Source organism: Sinocyclocheilus rhinocerous, unplaced genomic scaffold (assembly GCF_001515625.1).
Source record: "Sinocyclocheilus rhinocerous isolate Xijiao unplaced genomic scaffold, SAMN03320098_v1.1 scaffold1167, whole genome shotgun sequence".
Taxonomy (NCBI): Eukaryota; Metazoa; Chordata; class Actinopteri; order Cypriniformes; family Cyprinidae; genus Sinocyclocheilus; species Sinocyclocheilus rhinocerous.
Genome location: NW_015648750.1, coordinates 794,980 through 815,565, shown reverse-complemented (window position 1 = coordinate 815,565; position 20,586 = coordinate 794,980). Strand labels below are relative to the sequence as shown.

Here is a 20,586-nt window from a genome sequence, read left to right as displayed (position 1 = left end):
GCGCAAAACCACGTTCATATTCGCGCGATTTTTTGCGCAGCTCATCAGTGAACAACGGCTCTGTGTAGTTAATGCTGCTCAATGTGAAAGCACGCAGGTGATGGAGATTTACCGCTGATTAAAGAACCGGCTTTCTGACAAGATGCGCGTTAAATATCGCATGCGATTTATCGTGCAGCCCTAATCTCGGATGACCTGAGGGTGAGTAAATTTTCGGGAGAACTGTAGCTGAAGCTGTAATCCATTTGTCTGGTTTGATTGGCAGTTCTTGAATTAGGTTGAATGATTAATCAAACATGAATCACATCTGAAGTTTTATTTAATAAATATGAAGCTTTTCTATTGAAAAAAATCATAGTGGGCTTAATTGGAACATGTACTTTAGAAGCCACTCCAGACTTTTAATTAAATAAAGCAATTTAATTTTGTCACTTCCTGACAAAACATACCATGAGTGTTCACTTTAAAAGCCACTTTAGTGAAAGCCTGTTCAAATAACTATAAGAAAACATGTACAGATAAGATTCAGATGATCTTAATAGGGTCACTTCTAATGTTAATTAAATGACAAAAAGTGCCACAAAAAAAGCCTGATGGATTTCTCCTGTTCGCTCAACTACAAATCACACTGATCCAGATCCCAGTATCATCATATAAATCGAAAACATGATTTCTTTGTTTGAAAGTGCATGTGTCTGGAGCTGAGACCAAGTTTTGACACTTACGAATGATCTTATTTTAAACTGGAAGAGGAGCAAAATGATGGCAAATCTTTACGGTAACACGGGTCAAAGGTGAAAATTAAAGATCTCACCTTGTTGTCACTGATCTGTTTAGTGAGCGGCCCTCGGCTCAGCTGCAGCAGGTTATGCAGATGCATCTCGTGTTGTCCAATCAGAGCCTTCACCTGGTGCCTCTGCTCTTCCCATTGGTCGCTGTGGCCGATCATGCATTCCAGCTGCAGAAGCCGCGCCTCCACGCCGTGCTGTGTGCCGTCCCATTGGCTGCGGACCTTCTCCACTGACACACAGCAGGAAGAGAGGAATGAGTCTCACTATCTCACACAACAGATGCTCCACACGCTTCTTCATTAATACATGAGTATAAAACCGTCTGAGGTGTTATTCATCAGAACCACCAATTGAGCTCACTTCTTTTGCTTTATTTATTTTTATATAACAATAGCCAATTTGTCAAAGCTTTCTGTACTTCCTGACAAAAAAACAAAACAAAAAAACTATTACAAGGATAGGATTACAATTATGACTAAGATAATGATTAAAAATGATTAAGAATCACAAGAAAGACTAAGATTAAGACTAAAACAAAGATCAAAGATTAGAGCTAAGGCTAAGATTAAAACAAAGGCAAAGCGAAACTAACACCGAGACTCAGATTAAGAAAAGGCTAAAACTGAGATTAAAATCAAGAGTAACATTAAAACAAACACTAAGATTATGATTTAATATTGAACACTAAAATTACAATTAAAACAAGACTAAGATTATGATTTTAAAAACATCTGGGGCCGTATGTATAAAGCCGCTCAAAGTAAAAGTTTAGTCTTAAGTGTGTCAAAATTCTAAGAATGACGTAATTTTACTCTTATTCCTAGACTTAAGAATAAGAGTGATTCATAAAGGTTCCTAAGTGTTAAATTTAACTGATAAAGTAAAAAATGTAATAACCTCTTCCACTCAACAAGTCAATGCTCTAACAGCAGAAATGAAAGTAGTAATTAATTTTTTTTGGCTGGAAAATTGGAAAAATGCAGCAATGCACCGTTGATGACACAGTAAGCAGGTTCTTACATATTGTGGCACTAACCCCACCAAACACAACAGTGGCCAAAAGTGATGTTTTGATTTTTTTTTATGACCCCACGCTTCACTTAAACCGTTAAAATACAAAGGACAAAAAAAAAAGAACCAGTTAGAGGTCGAGGTCGGCCATTTTGTGTTGACATCATTGTAGTCCTTAGTTCACAACACTTAAGTGTCACCTCAGTCAACACTTAAGAATCAGTCTTAGACTTTACTGAAAGTTGCTTTAAGCGTCTTTATAAAAGTCTCCTACTCTTAGAAAAGTCCTACTTTTTTACTTGCATTTCTGAGAAGTTTTATACATACGGGCCCTGATTAACAATAACAAGACAGAAACTGAGATTAAGATAGACTAAGATTAAAAGTTAGACAAAGACTACGACCAATGCAAAGCCAAATGTACACTGAAATCGAGTTTAAGATAAAGGTTAAGAATAAAACTAAGATTAAAATTAAGACAAAGATTAAGACAGAATAAGATCATACATGATTGGGAATCACACAAGAGAAAGCCTGAGTTTATAATAAAGACTAAGATTAAGATAGAAACAACAATTAGGTCTAAGGCAAAAACTAAGACCAAGGCAAAGTAAAACTGACACTGAGACTGAAATTAAGATAAAGGTTAAAACTAAGATTAAGGCTAACATAAAATCATGACTTAATATATGATTTAATATTGAATACTAAGATTGAAATAAAGACAAAGATTAAGACAGACTAATATAATGATTTTAAAAATATGTCAATCACAAAACAAGGACTGAGATTAATATAAAGGCTAAGATTAAGACAGAGTAAGATCTATATCTGTCTTTCTATCTATCAATATCTAATATCTATAGACATTAGAATGATAGACAGACAGAGATAGATAGATAGATAGATAGATCAAAAGCAAGATTAAGATTAAGAAAACAAGATTAAGACAGGTTAAAGGCAGAGTAAGTGATTTCTGGTAGCCAATGTTGATATTTGAAATCACCAAAACAAACACGCCCCTACCCCAAAACGGTCTTGCCCCTAACAAGTTTGTTTTGCGATTCGGCCCGAATCAGTTTTCTAAAGCGTTTTTGAAAAATCACATACCCTGCCTTTAATACTGAAACCAAGATTCAGACTAAGGCGGAGATAAAGAAGATGATGATGAATATATGCTCACGTTTCTCTGAGATGGAGGTGCGCACGTCAAGGTTGGAGGTTTTGTTCTTGATGTTTTGAGCCAGAGTGATGATGTCTTCCAGCTGTGGATGTCTCTGCTCTAGATCACCTTTAGTCACCTACACACAACCACAACACAGGGCTTTAAACATCACCAGGGTTTAGCGGTCTGAATAATCATTCTGTGTAGACAGAAACACAGCCATAAATCACTGCTTTTATCTTCTATTTAAGGAAAGATCTACTAGCTATTTGCCAGCCTATCAAGCCAAACGTCTTCAAACTGAAGACAAACCCCCTCGCAGGTCTAATTCTGCTGTCTGACCTGCAGGCGGCCGATGGTGGTGTGGATCTCCTCTTTGTCTCCCACTGTGACGATGTTGGATTTGAGCATCTGGTGGATGAGGAGCAGCCAGTCCGCCAGCTCTGTGGCCGTCTGGTGCAGGTCGCTGGGGCCCACCAGCTCTGGACTGGGACGCCGCTCCTCGCTCATCAGACTGACCATGTGCACCGCAGACGGCACGCTCCCTGACACACACACAATCCACAGTAAACACTCGATTACATCTGGAAGAGCAGCGCAAGTGTCCAATTTACCTGTGTGTGCTGCACTCACCTGTGAACTGCTGCTGAGCCACTTGTTGTGTCCATGGGGACAGAGGCTGTTGTGGCGTCTCCTTCAGTCTGGCATCCAGAGCTTTCCAATCTGCAGCCAGCTGTTCGATTTTACTCTACACAAACACACATACATCCACTTCATTCTCATTCATCTCTGCACTTTACAAGCAAAAACACAACAAGAATGGAGCTAGTGCTGCATGACAATTTTTCTACTTCCAGTGTAGTTAAACAGTTCACTGTTGATTGGAAAGTGCACACTTTTTGAGCGTGTCGGAAGAGTATTGAGACAATCTACCACATCCTAAAACTGTATAGTGTTACGGTCTGTTCACACCAAGAAGAGTATCTGATGCAAATATTTGGTGCCGTAAATATTTCAATTTGAACACTAATGCAAACATCAGCATTGTCAATGCAACAGAGTTTGTTTCTTTTTTATGGATTGTTTTAATCTCTTTTCCATTGCACTGTGAAGAAAGCTGGCCAACCGGTAAGATTTGCGTTTTTGATCACATGCCTAGAACCACTGCTTTAAAATCAAACCGACGATCATCAGTGAATAACAGAAGTGAATCTGTACTCTTGCATTTGGTGTTGTTTGATGAACACCATTAAAAATGCAAATATCTCAAAAGTAATTACTGTTACAGCAAATAGTGTAAATTCTGTTTGACTTCACAACGTCTATTATGCATTGCATGAACAGAAAAATTGCATACGAAAACCACTTGTGCTGGTGTAAGCTAGGGTTATTAGTTAAACTAAAATGATCAAAAAACACTTGTAGTTGAAATAAATGTTAACTGACATGAATGAATTTAATTCAGCTAGTTTCCAAAGCAACATGTAAAACACCTAAAACTAAATAAAATAAAACTAATTCATATCACTAACTACATAATTAATAATTATTTACTAAAACAACCAAATAACTAATAATTTAAACTAAAATTAATAAAAACTACATAGACAAACTATATAGAAAAACTAATAATTAAAAAACTACTACAGCTAAAATTAAAGTAAAACGTATAAAAATAGAAAATATAATAAAGTCTAATTCAAAATAATAACTATATAAAACTATCAATGATATCAAAATAACTCTGGTGTGAACAGGGCTTTAGCATTAAGCTCAACTGATTTAGGGTACAATTCATTACTTTTCATACATTAAAAACTGCTTTGGCATCACACTATTAATGATAAAAGTAAGTGAATTGAAGCGCAGCACATACTCTAGTGTTTTTTGTGTTGTTGTTTTTTTTGCAGGGTGACACAAACCTTTTCCTGTGGTAAAAGCAGCTGTTTCCTCTGGAGCTCAATAGAGTAAGACAACAGATCCTCCAGCTCCCGCTTCTGCTCTCGCATGGACATTTCCAGAACCTACACAAACATATGTCCGTCAGATCTCAGTCAAACTCTGATGATCATTTGTTTTCATTGGGATGAACTAGACCAACACATAAAAGACTAAACAACTTACAGACAGAGCTGGGTACTAACTGCTTACATGCAATCTGGATTACATAATCAGATTCCAAATCTCCAAAAATTACATTTTATAACGCTCATAATCAGATTACAGTTACTTTTTTATAGATTACATGATTGCATTACCCACAGTATTATATTATATTATATTATATTATGGCAGTAAATCATTGATAATTTATTGATTCTCCCTAATTCTTCTTTTAAATGGATTCCCAAATGTTTGTGTCAGCCAAAAACCAATTTGACATGAAATATTTTCTTGAAATATCTCTGAGGAAGTTAATATTTCAATAATTTAACAACACATCCGGTCAGACTGGCATGCAGGTAAGCAAATTAAATATTTCCATTTTTAGTGTTTAATTAATGATTAGCTTTTTATCAACTCACAAACCCACTGCAGTTCTTACATTAAGCCCAGTTTGGGAAATTAATGTAATGTTTAATGCATTTTATGATGTTGATATTAAAGAAGAAAAAAAAAATATATATATTTTTTTGCTTTGCTTCTTTATTTCAACATGGTACATTCAATGGTCCGTTAAAAAAACCAAAAACAATAATAAGCCTGTGGTTTGGCATGGGTATACCGTTCCCCATAGCGACCCCTAGAGGACGCAATTTGAAGTTCCCTTGAAAGGGAACGTCTCAGGTTACGTATGTAACATTGGTTCCCTGAGTAGGGAACGAGACACTGCAACCTCTAGTTTCCTTGCCATGCTTCGGACGCAAGCTTCAGATGAAGAAGCGGATGACATGTTCTCCGGGTGCCTCTTTATACTGTGGTCGCACCGGTAGTGACGTCATAGGCTGTCGCCGTCCAACATGTTGTTGTTGTTGTTTTGAATGTATGCTTCAGACACGGGTCACGTTCAGGCGTTCCCCATAGCGACCCCTAGAGGACGCAGTTTGAAGTTCCCTTGAAAGGGAACGTCTCAGGTTATGTATGTAACCATGGTTCCCTGAGTAGGGAACGAGACACTGCGTCCTCTAGTTTCCTTGCCATGCTTCGGACGCAAGCTTCAGATGAAGAAGCGGATGACATGTTCTCCGGGTGCCTCTTTATACTGTGGTCACACCGGTAGTGACGTCATAGGCTGTCGCCGGCCAACATGTTGTTGTTGTTTTGAATGTATGCTTCAGACACTGGTCACGTTCAGGCGTTCCCCATAGCGACCCCTAGAGGATGCAGTGTCTCGTTCCCTACTCAGGGAACCCCCTTGAAAGGGAACGTCTCAGGTTACGTATGTAACCATGGTTCCCTGAGTAGGGAACGAGATACTGCGTCCTCTAGTTTCCTTGCCATGCTTCGGATGCAAGCTTCAGATGAAGAAGCAGATGACATGTTCTCCGGGTGCCTCTTTATACTGTGGTCGCACCGGTAGTGACGTCATAGGCTGTCGCCGGCCAACGTGTTGTTGTTGTTTTGAATGTATGCTTCAGACACGGGTCACGTTCAGGCGTTCCCCATAGCGACCCCTAGAGGACGCAGTTTGAAGTTCCCTTGAAAGGGAACGTCTCAGGTTACGTATGTAACCATGGTTCCCTGAGTAGGGAACGAGATACTGCGTCCTCTAGTTTCCTTGCCATGCTTCGGACGCAAGCTTCAGATGAAGAAGCGGATGACATGTTCTCCGGGTGCCTCTTTATACTGTGGTCACACCGGTAGTGACGTCATAGGCTGTCGCCGGCCAACATGTTGTTGTTGTTTTGAATGTATGCTTCAGACACTGGTCACGTTCAGGCGTTCCCCATAGCGACCCCTAGAGGATGCAGTGTCTCGTTCCCTACTCAGGGAACCATGGTTACATATGTAACCTAAAACGACACCTAAAAAAAAAGTTTAATTAATGATTAGCTTATTATCAACTCACAAACCCACTGCAGTTCTTATATTAAGCCCAGTTTGGGAAATTAATGTAATGTTTAATGCATTTTATGATGTTGATATTAAAGAAGAAAAAAAATGTTTTTTTATTTTTTGCTTTGCTTCTTTATTTCAACATGGTACATTCAATGGTATGTTAAAAAAACTAAAACAATAATAATCTAAAAAGTAGTCAGAATACATTGCCTAATACGAGTAACCTAGATTACGTTACTAACTACAGTTTTCATCATGTAATCTGAAATCAGTAATGGATTCTGCTCACAGACCCCCAGAAATGAATTTTTTGTAATTATATAATCAATCTCAGTGCATTTCAAAACATCACACTTAACCACAGTCACAGACACAAACAAAAACACACACACAGACACACAGACACAGACACAAACAAACACACACACAGACACACACAGTCACAGACACAAACAAAAACACACACACAGACACACACAGACGCACACACAGACACACACACACACCAGGAAACATGCTCATCTAAGTGGTGATATCCTCACATCACATGCATTTCTTCAATTAAACACAACAGCACTGTGTGTTTCGAATCGTTTATCTCATTCTCAAGCAAGTGTGGCATGTTTACACAAGAGATGTATTGATAATACTCGCCAGTAAATCTGTCAGACAGAGCGCCCTCAAGCACTCAGTATCAGCACCATAAATTAATTTTCCTGAGTGTACGAACACAAACGGCTGGTCGAGCTGATGTTACATTCATCAGAAGATCACATCTAAATGATTCACTCACAGAGATTGTCTGACAGATCACTGTGTGCAATAAAGCATGTATGAGCTAAAACCGCAGTATGTTCATGGTAACCTCCAGCGCTGAAATAACCAGTGTGTCAGTGTTAACTGCTAACGAAAAACCAAAATTAAAATGATTAAAAACTGATTTCATTAATTGAAATAAAGCTGAAATAAAACAGAAATAGAAATATTAGATAAAAATATTTTATTCCAGTTAAATTTAAGTTGAAGTACTAATATTCATAAAACTATTCATTGTAATACAAATTAAATCTAGGCTATATGGAAATATTCAAAAACGAATAAAAATAAAGTAACATTAAAATCAATACTGAAAATATAAAAATAAATACTAATTCAAAAATATCAATAAATACCATAATAGGCTGATTAACTAAAAACTGGTCTTCGCAAACTACTAAACCAGCAAGAACCTACTGTTTCCTATGAAACCAGCTAAACTAATAACCTTCTTCATTGGAAATACTGTTCTGACTGACTGACTTTACTGGTGATCAACTGTTAAACTGGTGCTCCAGTTAGTCCAGCATAATTCAGCCGGGATCAGTTTTTGGAAAAGCACTTCCTCATGTCAGCGGGTGTCCATGAAACTGGCCGAGTAACTGGGTCACATTTCTGTTTAACGGTGTGGAAAGCAGGCGGATTTCACTTCAACTTCCTGTGTGACTGACTTCTGACAGATGAAGTCCTGCTCACCTCGGAGAAGAACCTGCCTCTTAAATCATTAACTTTGAGTTTTAAAGTCAATCTCAAGAAAATATGTCTAGGTCACGTTTCAACCCAAAAACCAAAGGAAATACATGATCAGATATTTTGCATAAAGAAAATGAAACCTATTCAGGCCTGTTCTTGCGTCATGACATTATATTCATGACAATCATTCACAGTTTCCAGTAAATACTTCAAGTTACTGTGTTACTTTTTTTTTGTGTGGAATTATCATTATTCTCAAAAATGATTCCATTAGATTATCCTGTCCAGAGGGGAAAAAAGAAAGAAAAACATCATAAATAATAGATTTTTTTGTAGCGTTATTTTAGTATTATTTGAATACTATTTATTTAGTTTATTTACTTCCCGAGCTTATTCTTCAACATTAAAAAAAACATTTGATAACTGTGATGTAATCATCATTATACTTAAAAGCAATGCCTGAGCCAACTCTTTTTTAACTAATTAGAATTGATGGTATTATTCATCTTTGCTTTAAAAAAATGTCTATTAGAGTGTGTGATGCTTCTTTAAATCAGATGCACTCTGCACCAGAATTAATGAAGGTTTCAGTAGTGAGATATTGGTTTCTCTCACATCCTCATGCGTTTATAATATCCAGGGATTTGACACATTTCTCTATGGACCAATCATCAGCACATATTCCTAGACTCAGAGCCGTAGCCTCAGTAGATATTGAGGGGGGCATATCCTCTCTCCCTCCAACAAAATTCAGATTAGGCGCTGACTGTTATGTTTTTTTTTTCAAATTATTACATTTGCCGCCCCCAATCCTGAATGCATGGACACGTCCTTCCCTGGACTCCTCCATTAGCATGTTACGAATGGGCAAGATAACATTAGCAAATCTACCTCCGATAAGGAGAAAATGAGGAAATATATGCTGAAATACTAACTTTTCCTAACCCACTTCAACCAACGCTCACACACATCCAACCTTCCTCGCAACTAGAGACGTAATAGAGTTCAAAATTACAATCTCTCTAACCGTATTCATCATTGGTTTCATGCAATAACTACTATCATGTCCAACAAATTAAATACAAAAGTTTTTTCAGGTTCACTTTGTGATTGTGGGCCATAATGGGGAGATGCAGAAAGACTGCTCGTCTAGACAGGGAATTATGGGGAATTCCAGGCTCACCCTTTCCTCTGGCTGTACATGCGGTTGACTCTGTCCCACTCGGAGTTCAGCTGTGTCAGGGCATCAGATATCTGTGCCATCTCCTGTCTGGAAGCTTCCAGAATCACATCAGGCTGGCGCTCATTAATCACTTCAACCTGTTCACCCAACCGCCCCAAACTCTCCTTTATATTCTAGAAACAGAGACACAGAGAAGTCAATGCCAAACAGAACAACTGAAAACACCCATTGCTCTAGTCAGTTTAGCCTCTATAGCAGACTGCTGGTGAACAGGAAGTTATTATGGTCAACAGTGTTGCTTATACTTTATGACTGTAGCTTGGCAAGCTAGTTTGTGTAAGTAGTTTTCCCAACACTTGTACCAGCATACTGATATTTGGACCTCTTGAACCCTGTAATGAAGGAAACCACTGTGTCTAAGCAAATCACTGAAGTGTGTGTCTGACCCGGAGCGTGTCCTCCTGGCTGGAGAAATCCTCAAACAGACCTCCGCTGAGCTCTGAGGAGTTCAGGAGCAGCTCGTTGTCGGCCATGGCCAGCAGAACCTTATTAATGTCCAGCAGATAGTCAGACGGGGAGACAGATGCGCTCCTCTCATCCTGGGGAGAGAGGGATGACTCTGATCTCTGCCGAGGAGGAGAAGATGATTCGAGCACAACTGGCTGAGTTCTGATGGTATGAAGCTCCTGCAGAGAGACAGAGAGAGAGAATATAGTGAATGGAAGAAAGTAGCGTGTGATATGGTGCTTTCACACATTTAGCATTTGTTTACAATGCAATAGTAAACAAGATCTGGTGTGGGAACACCAGCAAATCAATTCGCTGTCAATAAGCCAATGTAACGCAGCTATAAAAACAAGGTGTTAAAAGTTGTAACGCGACCATAAACAGGCATAACACAGCCTCAAGCATTTCTGTAACATAGACATAACAGTCAAAACATAGCTGTAACCATATCTGTAAAATAGCCACAACACAACTGTAAACATCCATCGTTAATGTAGCACAGCTGTAACAAAGCTTTAACATATCCATTAACAATGCTGTAACACAGCCTTAACGAAACCAATAATCATAGCTGTAAAAATAGCCATAGCATAACTGTAAAGCCATAATAGCAAAAAACAATGCTGTAACAAAGTCGTAACAGCTGTAAATACTATTGTAACACAGCTGTAACGCAGCTGTAACCATAACTTCAACTTAGCCATAACATAAAACATATCCATAACACATCCAGCCTTATCAGCTTTAACACTGCTGTAACATAGCCATAACAGAGTCAAAACTGGTTCAACACAGCCGTAGCTGTAACTTAGCCTTAACACAATATTAAAATAGACAATTCCTGTTGTAACAGCTATAAAACACAACAAAGCCATAATACAGCTGTAAACAATGCTGTAACATAGCCTGAACACAGCTGTAAATGTAGCTGTAAAATACCCATAACATATTCATAACATTGCCATAACAGCCACAAACAAAGACGGAACAAGGCTGAAACACTGTTGTGTTTCACAGATGCAACGCAGGAACAAAGTAGTTTCGCTTTCACAACGAAAAACACAGCGTCCTAGCGGAAGCCCCGGCTTAGCGTGAGCTGAGGCCGGCTTGAGTGAGCAGAGGCGGCGGGGTTGAGAACGGCGCGGCCGGCGGATCCGACGAAGGAGCGGCAACCACATGTGACGACCCCGGGCTTCGTCCACGGTGAAAGCCGATCCGGCGATCCACAGCACTAAGTTGATGTATTTCCTCAGCAACCAGCACGGATCAGCTCTAGGCATGATGAAGCGGATATCGTCCTCTTTTGGAAGACCAAACAAAGTAGTTTCGCTTTCACAACGAAGCACACAGCGTCTTCAGGACATGGCTGCAGCGTCAACAATGCTACAGTGAGAATAAAAGTTACGCCTTCTTTCTTACGCCTTTTTTGAGACTTTAGTCTTTGCAACTTTACAGATCTTCTTTATGCACCAAGAGCTTGCAACACTCCAAAGAGAAAGGAAAACTTGAAATCGCATCATATGACCCCTTTAACACAGCCCTAAAAATAACTTCAGCTTACCCATAACACAGCTATAAACACAGCCATTATAATTCATGTAGCACATCCATAAACACAGCTGTAACAAAGCTGTAACCACTATAAACACTGTTGTAACAGTCGTAATGCAGTCGTAAAATGACTTTAACACGCCTGTAAATGTAGCTGTAAAATAGCCCTAATACAACCGCAAACATAGCCACAATCATTGTTTTAACAGCTGTAAACATAGCCAAAACAAAGCCGTAACACAGCCATAAAGAATGCTGTAAGAAAGGCTTAGCTGTAAAGGCTGTTGTAACAGTGTCACAGTCAAAACACATATTTTAACACAGCCATAAATGTAGCTGTAAAACGGCCATAACAGAGCTGTAAAAATAGACATAATCATTGATGTAACAGCTATAAACACAGCTGTAACAAAGCCGCCATACAGTTGTAAACAATGTTCTAACGCAGCCTGAACACAGTCAAAACAAAGCTGAAACACTGTTGTAACAGACACAATGCAGGTAAAACATTGCTTTAACACAGCTGTAAAAACATAGCTTTAACACAGCCATAACATAGTTATAATCACGACTGCAGCATAGCTATAATACCCATAATCACAGCTGTAACACTACCATAATACCATTAAAAAAAAAGCTGTAACAGCTGTAAAGTATCCTTCATTTTGAACATGCACAACGCTGTTCTGATGCTATAAGACCAAATGCAAGGTTCTGACATCAGGTTTTCTACTTACAGTGTAGACATACGCAGCATAGCTATAATACCCATAATCACAGCTGTAACACTACCATAATACCATTAAAAAAAAAGCTGTAACAGCTGTAAAGTATCCATCATTTTGAACATGCACAACGCTGTTCTGATGCTATAAGACCAAATGCAAGGTTCTGACATCAGGTTTTCTACTTACAGTGTAGACATACATCACATTATAAGCAACTGCACATGTAACACTGTGTACATAAACACTGTGGACATTCAACTCCAACTAAATTGCAGCCCTCCAGCTTTTCAAATAGTAGCAGCCTAATATTTCTGAAAGAACATTTGGGTTTTAGAATTTAAAGAGAGTTTTGTATGTATAATTAATCACGACTGCAGCATAGCTATAATACCCATAATCACAGCTGTAACACTACCATAATACCATTAAAAAAAAAGCTGTAACAGCTGTAAAGTATCCTTCATTTTGAACATGCACAACGCTGTTCTGATGCTATAAGACCAAATGCAAGGTTCTGACATCAGGTTTTCTACTTACAGTGTAGACATACATCACATTATAAGCAACAGCACATGTAAACACTGTGTACATAAACACTGTGGACATTCTACTCCAACTAAATTGCAGCCCTCCAGCTTTTCAAATAGTAGCAGCCTAATATTTCTGAAAGAACATTTGGGTTTTAGAATTTAAAGAGAGTTTTGGTGATATGTATAATAAACAGTAATCTGTCGCCAGGAAAGTTAATACCGCAATTTAACGGGTTTCATGTGTGAAAGTGGCTTGACATTCAGAGCCAGCGTTACGTGGCTGACATGTTAGAGTGCATGAAATGACCTTGTAGCCTGTCTGGAGCAGCAGCAGTCTCCTGCGGATGTCCTCTCTTCTGTCCTCGTCAGGAACAGACCGCAGCACCTCCTCTCCTCTCCTCAGCACCTCCTCAACATGAGCTTTCTCCTCATCCAACTAAAACACAAACACACTAATTCAGGACAAACACATGACGGTTTTATATGGCTGGGTATGTAGACATCTGGTGTTATAGGTGCAACACCTCATAGTGTATGTTTAAAGGAATAGTTTGACCAAAAATGAACATTTGCTGAAAATTTAATCACCCTCAGGCCATCCAAAATTAGTTTGTTTCTTTATGGGAACAGATTTGGAGAAATGTAGCATTGCATCACTTGCTCACCAATGGATGCTCTGCAGTTAATGGGTGCCATCAGAATGAGAGTCCAAACAGCTGATAAAAACATCTCAATAATCCACACCACTCCAGTCCGTCAATTAACATCTTGTGAAGTGAAAAACTGTGTGTTAATAAGAAACAAATCCACCATTAAGACATTTTTAACTTTAACTTCTGGCCGAAATACAAGTCCATAATCCATAATAACACTTCCTCCAGTGAAAAGTCCATCCCCTGTTGTCTTTACATCAAAATCCAACACATATTTGTTCAGATCTGTTTTGGACTGTTTTCATTCATAAAAAACGGTGCTTGATCTGTGCAGATTTCTCTCCTGATTCAGACGAGATGACTTTTTTATTGGAGGACGTGTTATTAAGAATGGAGGACTTATATTTTAGCCAAAAGCAATGGTTTGAAGTTAAAAACGTCTTGATGGATTTGTTTCTTACAAATACACAGCTTTTGGCTTCTCAAGATGTTAACTGATGGACTGGAGTGGTGTGGATTACTTGTGGATTATTGTGATGTTTTTATCAGCTGTTTGGACTCTCATTCTGACGGCACCCATTCACTACAGAGGATCAACTGCTGAGACACTGATGCAATGCTACATTTCTCCAAATCTGATGAAGAAACAAACTCATCTACATCTTAGCTGGCCTGAGGGAGAGTAAATATTCAGGAAAATTTCATTTTTGGGTGAACTATTCCTTTAAAATACAGATATGTGAGTGGAGCTACAAAAAGTTATGTCATCTCACTTTGTTACAGGTCAAATCAGGTGTGTGCATATGATGTGTTAGTTGATGCTAATTAGTTGATGTGTGTACCCTCTCATCATCAGGTGTGTGTGTTTTCTCCTGTTGCTCCAGTGCTCCGATAGTAGCGTGTAGGTCTGATTCGAACAGCTGAAGCTGTGAGGAGGAGAGGAGAGGAGCAGACCTCCCGTCTGCCACCTCCTGCTGCGGCCGCACTGCCTCCTGTCTGCCCTCCAGACCAGCAGACACCTGAACACACAACACACACACACGCTTAGCACTGGCTAATGAGTGTCTGTCCAGCGCCGCGGCTGAAAAACAAGCTCCGCTCAGGCCTCTGCTGAGCCGCTGGAGTCGTACCTGAGCAGAGCTGATGTGCTGCGCCACCTTGTGGAAGCTGCGGTTGAGATCGGCCAGTTTGGGCTCCACCAGCTCTCTGCACACAGGCCCCCTGCTGGTCATCAAGATTACTGCCTGATCACGAGCGCGGTCCACACGCACACTCATTCCCTCCAACTCACACAGCACAGCCTGTCAGACACACACAGAGCAGATTCCATACATTAATGCGTGTAAATGAAATCAGGTTTCACTAGACTAGAAAAAAAATGTTTGTTTTTATTATCTTTCATCAAAATGTAATTACTTTCTCTGCCTCTGAACCATTTTCTTAGCTGCCGACATAATCTTAGCCATGTGGCAGAGAAAAAATATATTAACCAACAATACTGTAGCCTAACATTTATGATCCAACCAAATCCTGATGGATCAAATTACATTATTTATTGTTGAATATCCACTTTCACTGAAAAGACACAAATGACATAAATAACCAAGTCTCTCTCTCTCTGTGTGTGTGTGTGTGTGTGTGTGTGTGTTTTCACCATCATCATTTTCTCTTTTTCAGCTGCAGGCATCTTCTCCATCTCATCCAGTCGTATCTCCGTCTGATAGAGCCATGTGCTGATATGAGCCAAATTCTCATCAAACATCTCCACTTCACGCCTGTGATTCTACAACACACACACAGCATGCATGATATAGCATCTCTACACAACATACATGCGATATATAACAGGTAAAAAGTAGGGCTGTCAACAGATTAAAAACATTTTTAATATTATCATTGTTTTGAAGTTAAATGTAATTAATATGCATATTTTTTCATCTCTAAAACTTGTATGTATCTAGTATTGCTGTATTGCATTCAATACCTCTTTCAAGAATTGTAAAAAAAAAAGTTTTTTTTTCTTTATTTATTCTAAAAATGCAGAAAGTGTTCTTTTAAGGTCCAGGTGTGGGTTAGTTTATAGTATTTATAATTATTATTACAATTAGTTGAATATAAAACAAAAGTCTATGAAATGTCCCCATTTAGTAAATGTATTGTAAATGTATGTGTTTGTGATTGTGTGTGTGTGTTTGAGTGTGAGTGTGAGTGTGTGAGAGAGTGTGTGTGTGTGTGTGTGTGTGTGTGTGGTGTGAGTGTGAGTGTGTGTGAGAGTGTGTGTGTGTGTGTGTGTGTGTGTGTGTGAGTGAGAGAGAGAGAGAGAGAGAGAGAGAGTGTGTGTGTGTGTGTGAGTGTGTGAGTGAGTGTGAGTGTGAGTGTGAGTGTGTGTGTGTGCTGCTATTCTTCTAATCAGTCTTGACAAATCACACAGAACTGAATGAAGCAGTTGGGATGATGTGAACCTAATGAGTTAATTGCGTCATGTAACTTTAAGCAGTCACTCACCAGAACAGCACTGAGCCAGTCCTCTATCAGCGTGTGCATGCGCTCCCAGTCCTCATTGAGCTCAAACAGCTGATCCTCCAGCTGAGCCTCGCTGCCCTCCACTAAGGCCTGCAGGGCGGCGCTGTTCTCCATCACCACAGACAGATCGCTCTTCTTGAGCTCAGACTCCTTCAACAAGCCCTACAGACACACACTCATTTCACACACACACTCTGTGTAAAGACTGCATGAGTGAGGGACTGTCAGACACACTCACGTTGGCCCATGTGATCTCCGTCTCGATATCAGCAGGCATGTCTCCTGTGCTGAGCTTCTCTTTAAGTGGAGTCTCAGTGTGGCTCATCCAGGCCTGCAGGGCGGCGCTGTCCTTCTGCAGCCGCTGAGACAGAGACAAAGCCTTCTCCAAATCCTGTTTCCCCTCAGTCACCTGACACAGACAACAGGTATTTTATGGCAAATTACACTAAAGTCAACATGAAGTAGCTTTCGCAACTCATTTTATTTTTGTAATGCGATGTATTTCAGAGTGAAAAATTTAGGACGAGGCTTGATTTTGTCCACTGGAAACTGCTTTCATTGCCGTTTTAGAAATGTGTGTGTAAAATGTGCACGTACCTGAGCTCCCAGCTCATTGTAGAGTAATTTGAGGGCGGTGAGTTGTTCATCCATTCCTTTAGGATTTTCTGTCTGCTGTTTTTGTACGATCTGTCTTCCTGTTTTAATCACCGTCTCCACCTCCAGTTTCACCTCGCTCAAGATCTTATACAGTTTCTGGATTTATAAAAACAACACGCGTACATAAAACACAAGCAGTGTGAGGTGTGTGTTTTTCAGTGTTGTTACTGTAAAACCAACTATTAAAATAAAATAAAATAAAATAAAATAAAATAAATGTTGCCCTGGAAACTATCTGAAACAAATAACAAAAACTGAAATCGCGTACATAAAACACAAGCAGTGTGAGGTGTGTGTTTTTCAGTGTTGTTACTGTAAAACCAACTATTAAAATAAAATAAAATAAAATAAAATAAATGTTGCCCTGGAAACTATCTGAAACTATATAGAAAAAATAAAGCTATATAGAAATATAAAAAAGACAAAAAATACCTAACTGAAACTATACAAATAAAAAGCCAATTCAAAATATGAATGTGTACTATAATAGTATAGAATTAATACTTAAATGACAGTGGTGTGTTTTCTCACCATGCATCCGTTCAGGTGGGTCTGGATCTCCTCTGGTTGTGTGTCTTTCAGGTCCAGGACGTGAAGTTCAGCTTTAGCGTTTTCCAGAATCCTCTTGCAGTCCAGCATTCGCTGCTCAAAGTTGGCTGGTTTCTGGAACAGCTGGAATTTTGTACTAATCTCACGGAGTTTCCGCTAAACAGAACAGAAATACACAAGATAAACTTTAAAGGGTTAGTTCACCCAAAAATGAAAATTCTGTCATTAATTACTCACCCTCGTGTCGTTCCAAACCCGTAAGACCTTTGTTCATCTTCGGAACACATATTAAGATATTTTTTGATGAAATCTGAGGGCTCTCTGACCCTCCCATAGACAGCAAGGTAACTACCACGTTCAAGGTCCAGAAAAGTACCAAGATGATCGACAAAGTAGTCCGTGTGACATCAGTGGTTCAACTGTAAAGTTACGAAGCTACGAGAATACTTTTTTGCGCAAAGAAAACAAAAATAATGACTTTATTCCACATTTTCGTCTCTACTGCGTCTACGCTCACGTCATGTTACTGTCGTGAACGCGTGTCCACAAGTGACGCAGTAGAACCACACAGAACGTGGTAGTTACCTTGCTGTCTATGGGAGGGTCAGAGAGCCCTCAGATTTCATCAAAAATATCTTAAATTGTGTTCCGAAGATGAACGAAGGTCTTACGGGTTTGCAACAACACGAGGGTGAGTAATTAATGACAGAATTTTCATTTTTGGGTGAACTAACCCTTTAAGGCTGGAATACACTACATCACTATTAAAATCTGAACAGATTTAAAAACACTAGGCATCATTCCCTTGCCAATTTTGTTAAAGGTCACAGAGGAAAAAACTGGACATCATACACTGAACGACTGAAGATCACACATTACTAGACTCTGATGATCACAGATTGCCAAACACCACAAACTCACACAGAAACAGGCGCCTTGTTGATGCATATCAAAAGAAAGCATTACGTGTTCTACAACCGGCTCAAAATATCAAGCATGTTTAATATCCTCTAATCATATTCTGAAGTGAAGCGAAAAATAAATCGGGGCAAAAGTCATGTAGTGTATTCCAGTTTTTAGGTAAACATATTTGTTTTTGTTTTTTTTACAAAGTGGGCATTTGTTCCAACCTAGAAGCATGCAAATAAGAATGTTAAAGGTTGCATAAACAAATGTGCAGACCACAGTTATTAGTACTAACGAAAACTATAAAAACTAAAACTGAACCTGAAATAAAATAAATAGTAATATAAATAATAAACATAAATAGTAATATAAAAAACAAGACAAAAACCTAATAAAACACCAAAAGCACATACAAAAATTGAACTAAAAAAACGAATTGAAAATTAATAAAAACTATAAAATAGTATATAAATAATACTAAAATAACACTTGCACAGAATGAAATCTCAAAACCTGAATATCCAAGATTAATAACTAAACCAGGGTGATGTACGAAAAAATATTCTAGCGATTAGCATTTCCGCTTCGGTCCTGCGGGGACAGTAGTGTGCCTCACCTGTAACTGGTCCAGTAGGGTTCCTCCTCGCACTGGTTTGCCCTCTGGGACAGTTGGAGGCACGTTACCTACATTCCTCCTCCTCAGATCCTCCAGTGTGGCCTCATGGGCCGCGATCTCGGCCTGAATGGCCTGCATTCAGAGCATTTTGAAAGTTAAAGGCCAAAGAGTAAAAGAATAAGCTCGAAGAAGTTTAAAAACAAAGAAGCATTACGATATATCTGTCACTGGTTATTGAAAATCTTGAGCATCTATGAATATCTACACCAGTGGTGTAGTGCAGTGCACTTCTTTATCAGTCGTATACCCACTAATAAATCCCCTCTGATGCGCTTTATTCAGTCCTGCTTTAGCCAAAATCATGACGGTCCAGCACATGAGTAGCTAATCCAATCGCATGTGAATAAATGCAAATATTCCCTAAAAAAAACACCCAGTAAAAACAGTGTGATGCGGTCAGGACCGAGGCGCCGGCGTCCCTTGAAATATGATTGTCACAGTCAGAGAAGATGCTGACAGTGACAGAAATGCTGCTTCTTCTTGTGGTAACTGCAGTGAATGAGGAGTTTGTGTGTTTATACCTGAGCTTCCTGAGGCAGCTGGAAGGCGTCGATGCGGTCGGTGAGGTACGAGGTGAGCGTCTGGTCCAGCTGCGTGAGGGACGTCTGTAGTGTGTGTAACGCCATCTCGTTCTCTCTCAGAGTCCCCAACTTCTGCTCCAGAGACATCTGACGTGCAGCAGCCTACAACACACACATGAATGCAATACTGTACATATGATGTGAATCTGAATCAGTTCTGGGGAATCATTCGATCTGTTCAAAACGAACACACCAGCTGAGTCAGTTCTTTGTAGCGCGAGTTGAAGCTCTCCAGTCTCTCGCTGATGAGTTCATCCAGAATGCCTCCGTCTATGAGAGTCTGGGCCAGCTCTCGGATCTGAGTCCTGTTATCACCCGGATGACGCACAACCGGCTCCAGAGACTGAAAGAGACACGCGAATCCTGTTTACACCATGAGTATTAACAACAACTCGGGATCCAAAACGTGATCCGATTACTCGCACCACAAACAGACGTAAACAAAAAATGTATGTGGTCACATCATATTTGTAACACTTAAGGTGTGGTCACATTAGCAATATTTTATGGGTAAAAAAGACCCATTGTCAATAGTGTAGCAATGTATGAATCACTTTCAAACCAAGCAGCTTTCTGTTGGTTCATTTATCTGAGCAACTTGAACTCGTGAAATCTGCATGGGGAAATCTTTCACCCTCACTTGAAATTCCCAAGGATGTGAATATATATTGAAATTACTGGATTTTGGCTGCGAAATTGGACTGAACAAGATAAGCCACGCTTTTGGCATGAAAGCCGTTACCTCCAGAGCCTCGCTGATAGACTCTGTGTTTTCTGGGACGTTCTCAGTGGCTTGAACTTTCTCCTCCAGTGTCTTCAACCAGCCAGACTCCACGTCCAAATACTGCAGAAGCTCGATCCAGCAGGACCACACCTCCTGAACATCAGTACAACTACATCAGACCTCAGCTAAACATCTAAACAGGAACCAATCAAACCACATCTGGAGCAGGGCTGTCCAATAGCAAAGCATCCTCTGTGTGTGTGTGTGTGAGTGAGTGAGTGAGTGTGTGTGTTTGAGTGCGTGTGTGTGTGAGAGTGCGTGTGTGTGTGAGAGTGTGTGAGTG

General features: G+C 39.5%; 1 protein-coding gene across 1 annotated transcript in view; it reads right to left on the bottom strand.

Annotated features, from left to right (window-relative positions):
• Positions 1-20,586, bottom strand: part of utrn (utrophin) — a 223,342-nt gene that overhangs the window by 144,466 nt on the left and 58,290 nt on the right. The window contains exons 27-47 of the mRNA XM_016514969.1: positions 20,262-20,396; positions 19,713-19,862; positions 19,460-19,621; positions 18,879-19,010; positions 17,339-17,512; positions 16,748-16,903; positions 16,389-16,559; positions 16,133-16,312; positions 15,282-15,410; positions 14,758-14,928; positions 14,470-14,646; positions 13,282-13,410; positions 10,105-10,344; positions 9,659-9,831; positions 9,452-9,462; positions 9,302-9,366; positions 4,890-4,991; positions 3,601-3,715; positions 3,310-3,512; positions 2,986-3,103; positions 815-1,020 (exon numbers count right to left, since the gene is read on the bottom strand). Of these exons, the coding sequence (XP_016370455.1) occupies positions 815-1,020; positions 2,986-3,103; positions 3,310-3,512; positions 3,601-3,715; positions 4,890-4,991; positions 9,302-9,366; positions 9,452-9,462; positions 9,659-9,831; positions 10,105-10,344; positions 13,282-13,410; positions 14,470-14,646; positions 14,758-14,928; positions 15,282-15,410; positions 16,133-16,312; positions 16,389-16,559; positions 16,748-16,903; positions 17,339-17,512; positions 18,879-19,010; positions 19,460-19,621; positions 19,713-19,862; positions 20,262-20,396 (3,099 nt within the window). The remainder of the gene's footprint in view (positions 1-814; positions 1,021-2,985; positions 3,104-3,309; positions 3,513-3,600; positions 3,716-4,889; positions 4,992-9,301; positions 9,367-9,451; positions 9,463-9,658; positions 9,832-10,104; positions 10,345-13,281; positions 13,411-14,469; positions 14,647-14,757; positions 14,929-15,281; positions 15,411-16,132; positions 16,313-16,388; positions 16,560-16,747; positions 16,904-17,338; positions 17,513-18,878; positions 19,011-19,459; positions 19,622-19,712; positions 19,863-20,261; positions 20,397-20,586) is intronic.